Source organism: Natator depressus, chromosome 5 (assembly GCF_965152275.1).
Source record: "Natator depressus isolate rNatDep1 chromosome 5, rNatDep2.hap1, whole genome shotgun sequence".
NCBI classification, from domain to species: Eukaryota; Metazoa; Chordata; order Testudines; family Cheloniidae; genus Natator; species Natator depressus.
Window position 1 is genome coordinate 111,284,765 of NC_134238.1, and position 7,391 is coordinate 111,292,155.

Below are 7,391 nucleotides of genomic sequence, written 5' to 3' on the forward strand. Positions count from 1 at the left end.
TTGTTAGACTTTTTCAGAAGAATTCCATAGTTTTTGTGGGCAGTGACTGACTGACGCATTCCACCCAATGGGGAAATGCATTTTAGAGGTGACAAAGAGAAACTTTGATCATTCTAATACAGAATGCCCCATTCCTGCTCTCATTATTCACATGTAATTGGTGTGTGTTAAGGGGTGCATGCACTCTTGCTTAGTGGGGGAAAGGGCACCAATCTAGCCTCTTCCAACACAACTGCCTACTACACCAGACACCCAAATCGACAAGTTTTTGGGGGGACAAGTAACCTGGTACAAAGTAGAATGGTAAAAGGTGGGAGAATTCAGGTGTGGTGTGTGGTCTGTTTGAATGGAAAGGCTAATTATCATTCTGTAAGGATTATTTTTAAAATGGAATTAGTGCGAATTGGGACACTGGTTCATCAATGTATTGAAGCATGTTCCCTACTGGAAGCACTAACATGAGCGGGATGGCTCACCTACTTTAAGTTAGTCACATGCATAAGTACTTTCTGGAATTGGGGTTTTCAGGCTGAACAATTACAGGGGTTTTTTTATTCTCCTTTTCTTTCTTTTTGGTTCAATCGGCATTTTATTCAAATCATTACTGGTATAGGTTGCCATTTTATATAAAATAATTATTTATTGGTAAGTAACAAATATCTATGATAAATACATAAATAAGAACAATAAATAAATAATAGATTGACATAAATGCCCTGTTACAAATATCGTAAACGGATCTGAAAATATTTTCAGAAGATATAGTAACACCACCTTTTAAAATTCCACTGCATCAGATTTTAAATCATGTAAAAATTATTCCTTGATTTCGGTTAGTACTTCTAAAAATGTTGACATTTAAATTTCTAAACTTTTTTGTGAGTTTGTCCGACATTTGAAAACCCCATAATTCCGCATGGATTCTCCTGGTAGCAGAGAGGCTGAACTGCTTGTCTTTTATGAAAGAATTGGTATCTCTTCCCGTTCATCCTGGGAAACTGTTGGTTCTTTCTTCCTGGTCAGAGAGTCCCATTTTCCATCGCTGCAGCCAAACATCTCCAAATGTCCAACTTGCTGATGAGTCTGTGCAGGAATCTCTGAATGGAATTCCCACCTCAGGTCGTTTCGGAGAGATTCTTGCCAAAGAGACGGGAAATATGTTGGAAGATTTTCTGGATTGCCACCTTGGCATTCCCCTTCAGAGACACTCGAGGCTTGAAAACCTCTTGGGGCCACCTGAAACGTCTCTCTTTGTTTCGACATTAGAGGAAAATTATGCACATCTTTTTTGTTGGAAAGTTTTTCCAGTTCACATTTGTTATGCTGTTGTACTGTGGTTAAGCTGCATGTTACGGTTCAGAGATGAGATTTGATCAGAGAAGAGTTGAACGATAGAGCAAACACATAATGTCAACAATGTTTAAGGTCTAACCCTTTCTTAATTTTCTTGTAACTGTTTTGCATCGATATCCTTCATTTACAATTTAAATTTTGAGTGAGTGTATTGCACAATACAAGGTCAAGTAGTATGGAGTCTTAGAAGTCTTAGACATCACTGTGGGAAGGATCAGTCGAGAGGAGGGAATCCACCGCACGGTCCAATTACGTCCAACTTTTTTAACCTCTGTAGTCGCTGCAACCTCAGCTGGAGTGAAATGAGATTTGGTTGAAACACAAAGAAAAAAATACAATAGAAAATGTATGAATGTCAATCTTTTCTGCACCTCATAATCTTACGAGTCTTACGCTATGTTCATATTTCTTATAAATATCTCTAGGAAACTTCTCAAGCTGTGGTATAGGATGAGGACAGATTAATAAATAGCAACCATGCTCATAATAGAAACATACTACATGTATAGAAGTCAGAGTACTTTGGGGGTATCATTATTTGATGACCAAATTACTGGTGAGGTGGCTAAGGATTCCAAATATATGTACTTTGTTGCATGGTCTGCCTATTATGCAATACATAAGATCACCTGATATGTGGGAGATTATGAAGAATCGCAAACCAAAATGAGAGTTGAAAAAATAAATCCATGTAATTGCAAATCCATTTCCAGGACAGGACAGGAAGAGCCTGAAGCTGCTGCCAAGGAAATCAGTTGCGATTTGGCCACTGACCCTGTAGAAGAAGGATCAGGCCCTATATAAGCAGAGTTATAAGATATCCGCTATCTCTGTTCAACTGTATAATTGACACTTATGTTTAATTCATTTACTCCAAGGAAAAGATTTGTACTGTACCTTAGTTACTCAGCCGTCGAGTGAGTTTGTCAACCAGCACAAAACATCTGGGTATTTCCATGCGAATGATCTCCCAGGCACACAGGCTGTAATCCTTTTCTTTCAGGAAAGCATCTATCCCCTGAAAGTATTGTTTCACACTCCGACTGGTGATCTGGAGGTCCTGACTTTCCGGGTTGGTTAATTCCTTCTCCATCTGTGCTCTCAAACATGCCTCCAGCCGCTGAATTTGCTGGTAAAGGCCATTTTGGAACCTGACTATGGAAGTGGCATCCCAGGCACTTTGGGTGAGGTTTTTGCTAAAGATGTTGAAGATCTCCTGGAGGATCTCTTGAATTACCACCTTGGCATTCTCCTTCTGGGCCACTGAAAGTTGGACAATATCCTGGGTGGGCTTGAAAGCTGCCCTTTCATTTATGCATTGTGAGGGGAAATTTCCACTCCTTTTCTGCAGAAGCTCTAAGCTCTCTTTGTTCACTTTGTTCTGCTGGAAGTGAAGCATGGTACAGAGCCGAGATGAGATTTCAGTGGAGAAGAGCAGTATGAGGCAAATGTGCAGCAAAAACCTGGTGGTCATGATGATGTCTATACGCTCCTTTGCTTTGTGTGGAACCTTGAGCCTGGAGTTCATTGAGGGTCCTATGTAGACTGCTGTGTCTTTCCTTTTTGTCTCTGAATTTAAGTATTTGGTTGGAGAATGTTTCTTTGATCATTTTCTGTTTACAAGATTTTCCTTCTTGAAGGTTTCAGAATTTTTCTTTCTGTTCTTCTTGCTGTTTTCTAGTTCTTTTACCACATTTATTTCTTTCTTTCTTTCTTTCTTTCTTTCTTTCTTTCTTTCTTTCTTTCTTTCTTTCTTTCTTTCTTTTTGTGTGTGCGTGAAAGTGACCACCCCTGACATACACGCATTTTGTCATATTTTAATTTCTGTAATTGAAGAAGGTCAGCCACAATTCCACAGTGGTACAGAAAAGACCTCCAGTTGGTCAGACAGTGCACTTGCCATTCATTACCTCCTTCATTTGAGAGACAGAAATTGTTTACGAATATTTAAAGTTCGTTAGACATTGAAGAAGTAAATGTCAGCGGAAAGGGTTAGGTCTCCGAAAAATATTTGGCAAATCTCAACTTTAATGATTTCCTCTGTTTTGAAGGCACATTTAAAATCTAGACAGCACAAACTATTGGCATCTTCCTTCTGTGAAACCATAAGAGAGAGAGTGCTCTGAGAAAATGACCCCTTAACTCATTGTTATTTTCAGGTCTTAATATACACAGTGGAGCTTAGGAATAGATGAAGCTGAAAGGTGTGAAAATCACGTCCTGTCGATCACTCCAAGTAGCTGACAGGAGTAAAAAATTGAGAAGAATTCATAAAACAGGATGAGCAATTAGTATAGTAACGCATGCTAAAGAGGTACCCACGTGGATGACTATGATTTACAATGTGGTCAGAAGGAGGTTATGCAGAGAAGTCACATTATGTGTTTTTTACCAAGTGTGTCCTGGAATGAAAGAATTCAGATATTTTTTTAAAAATGAAATTCAGTGTTCACCATTTTTGCTGGTTCCTTCTCTTTTAATATTGGCCTTCCCTTGGGCTTGGGCAGGGAAATTCTTCTCGTTTGTTTAATTCTCTTCACTTCCTGTGGACATGTTTCATTTTCTGGATCTCAAGCCCTAGCACAGACTGTTGTTCTGGAGTTTCCATCTTGGCAGGGAAATCTGTTTTAATTCAAGAAGAAAACTATTTTCACTGAAATTAAAAGAGAAAAATCACATGAAGAAAGCATGAAAACATTTTTGTGCATATTAATTTGGTTAGAGTCTCCCAAGTCTTCCTGCACTTTTATAAGAAATTTGAGATTTTTAGCTTTAAATTTTTGAAAGACACCCTGCAAAGCAGAGAAAGCAGACTTACCGCAGCCCCCAGGTTTTAATGGTCTTTGCTCCCCATTCTCCCATGACTTTCCAGGGGTGTTGGGCATCTGCATTCCACACCCAGGTGAAATCCCAGGGGAAGATGTTGCAGGGTACTGAAAGCAAATGAGCAAAACTGCAAACCCAGGGTATGAATGAGACCATGCTTTTGGTCGCTCTTATTGAAGTTTCACACCCCCAGCAGGCATTGTTTCAGCCTGGGGCAGCCCTGACAGGGTGACTGTAATGGAACCGCTGATAGGGACCGGAAGGGAGGTCTGACAAAGCCCTAGAAGTGATGCAGACACTCAGGCGCACTGTTTGGAAAGATTTTGTGTTCTGTGCAGAAGCCATCGTGTCATCAGTTTCCCCAGCTTTCATCACAGAAATCATTTCCTCCTGCCTGCTAGTGGAATGAAAAGAGGGAGCTTAAGTGGGGATGTATTGGTGGTGTTTTTCTCCCTTTTGTCCACCTGTGGTTGGCTTTCCCACAGGAAGACCCTAAAGTCATAGATGATGGATAACACTAAATGGCTCTTAAGTAGATTAAAAGCTTCTTCCACGCAGCACAGCTTCAAAACAATGTGATAGAATGATTGTCAGGCAGTTCTCCTCTGCACGATAGGGGTAGTGAAGAAGTTAGACTTTGAAGAAGAGTTTGTATGGCTCCCAGGTGCAATGTGACCAGGTCAAGGCCCCTCTTCAGCCACTCCCCAAAATTGAGGTTCTGTTTCAGCATGTAGCTGTGGATATTCTGGGTCCTTTCCCTAAGAAGACACCCAGAGGAAAGGTGTACATACTGACTTGCAGGGCCGCAAGGGCAGGGCCAGCACCTCCTCTGGCCAGAAGTTTCATAAAGATGTGTCCAGCTACTGAAGATCTAATCCTCCCATAAGAAATGGAACAGTTTCATGGTGAGACATTCTACACCTCGTGGGAACAGCCTACACCTCCGTGTTCATCCTTATAATATGATTGTGTGGTATCTGATGCAAAGTTTGTTTGTCGGGTGTCTTTGGAAGACTCAAGATGCACTGAGCATTGTGGTCATAGTGATGTGATAGTAATTGTTGTTACTGCAGTGTTATAGTAATGTTATAGGTTCTAATTCCATGTCTAGAGTTGTGAGGCTGAAAATGTGTCTTCATAGCTTAAAATAAGCCAAAGCAAAAACTCTCCAAGAGCAGAGAGGCAGTTCACGCCTCATCAGGGCATGTACGGGAGAAAGCCAGCCCAGCCTCACAGGAACAAAGGATGCTGGCCTAGGCAGCAACAAAAGAATCTGTTGGACTCTCCAGTGAGTCACCGCCCCCTGTTCCTGTGGACAGTTTGGGACTGCGATGGGGTAATGCTCACCTGACTTTGAAGTGGGGGGCGGAGGGGGCAAAGCCAAGAGGAAGAAATAACATGATAAAAGGGAGAGATGTTTGCCATGCTCTTCCTCTCTCTTCCAGCTACGTCTACAGCCACCACACCAAGCCACTGAAGGGCTGATGATAGGGGAGAGCCTGGCTGGGGAGCAACCCTCCCAGAAGACATGTAACATATTCATGGAGTCTCATAGTGATTGTGATATGTATTCACCCAATAGTATACACAACTCCTTCTGTCCACCAAAGTACCATTGCTCCGAGATGGAGTTCCTACAGCAATGGAAAACCCCTTCTGTTGCTATAATCTGTCTACACTACACACTTACAGCAGCATAGTTACAACACCGAAACTATGCTGCTGTAGTGCCCAGGGTGTAGACATGGCCTGATTGCAAGCAAGGCATTGTTGGTATCCATCAGCCGCTCAAAGGGGTCATGTGTGGCTGGTGGGTGAAGTGCATGACCATAGACACACCCCTTATATGCGCATGCAGTAGTGGTGGGCGGAGTGGGGTGGCCGTAAGCCCTCCAGGCAAGTGTGTGTCGGCCTGCACCAAAGAGAACATGTATTATTGTTGGTCTGTGGATGCAGCAATTGCCACTTTAGGGGCACTGTGAGAGTATGCTCCCAAGACTAGGAATGCCTTTATCCTCCACCACTCAGGCAGTGCAGCTCCCCCTCCCACTCTTAGAGCCATAACTGAGTGCCACATGTGTGTATTTGTTCTAACATTGCATTGGCCATGAAGCATCACTTTATATTGTACATGCTACATTGTGACTGTAAGATCATATTTCCTTTTGTCAAGATGTAACCACCTTATGTAAAATTGAGCAAAATGCTTTAAACGGGTCAGGCACACGATGTGAGGAAAATATACACACTGTGTTGTGAATTACAGACGTATGTCCCAGGCCGATCGCCCTCAGTCCTGCGTCTCAGGGTATACGACACTCTAGATCTGCTAGAAGCTGTACAAAGGGAGACTGTCTCCACAATGTAAACAGGTGAAGTGGTCTAAGACATACTTGCTTTTCTTGGGCAAGATCTCATAAGGTCAGACGACATGTCCTTCCATTTTGCTCAGTTTTGCTGTGTAACAGAATGAAAGCCGGCACCTCCTAGAGCAGAAAACCTCCCAAACATTTTAGAAACTAATCAGCCACTATATTAAGTCACACGTGCTACCCTCCCCTCTGTTTATGTACAAAGCAGAATACAAGTAGAATATCTGTACTGTGCTGAGAGCAGGGTGTGCTGGGAGGTCGCTACGCCCTTGGACTCTGTCGTGCCTTTCTTAGCAACAGAATGGAGGGCTGTGGGTGTCGCCACTAGACAGGTCTGTGCTCCAGTAGGTGTCAAACAAAGTATGAGGTGTATAGGAACCCATTTGTCTCTACCACTAGAGCACCAGTGCAGCTATTCCATGCCAACCCAGCAGGCTCAGGGGCAAAATAGTCCACCCAAAGCCAGATTTTTGAGCTTTGTTGAGAGGTGGCACCATTTGGCCCCATGTGTTCTGTATTTCTTGCCTCATTTCCTTGCTAAGGATATTTGCATATCATAATCTTCCCCTTTCTGTGACCTCATAACTTCCTTAGCGAGTTGTTTCTAATGTCATAAGCAGTGGTGACATGTGGTAGATAAGCAGCAGTAGATGACCTTAAAACGTACAATGCATAGCATGTCCTCAAGCTTAAGGGGGAGAAAGCCTGTGTATTGATTTGTTCTTAATCTTTATTTACAGCCTTCTACCACATTTTCTGAATTTATTTGAACACATTGGATTAGAATGAACAATCCTGGATACTTTGGTAATGTGGGTAATTTAATGACTAATAACTATG

At 42.2% G+C, this 7,391-nt stretch overlaps 1 protein-coding gene across 1 annotated transcript; it reads right to left on the reverse strand.

Annotated features, from left to right (window-relative positions):
• Nucleotides 1-2,251: 2,251 nt before the first annotated feature.
• LOC141988294 (interferon epsilon-like) lies at nt 2,252-2,827 on the reverse strand. Its single transcript, XM_074954127.1, has one exon. It carries the CDS (start codon nt 2,825-2,827, stop codon nt 2,252-2,254), a length of 576 nt encoding a protein of 191 aa, XP_074810228.1.
• Between the last annotated feature and the right edge of the window lie 4,564 nt (nt 2,828-7,391).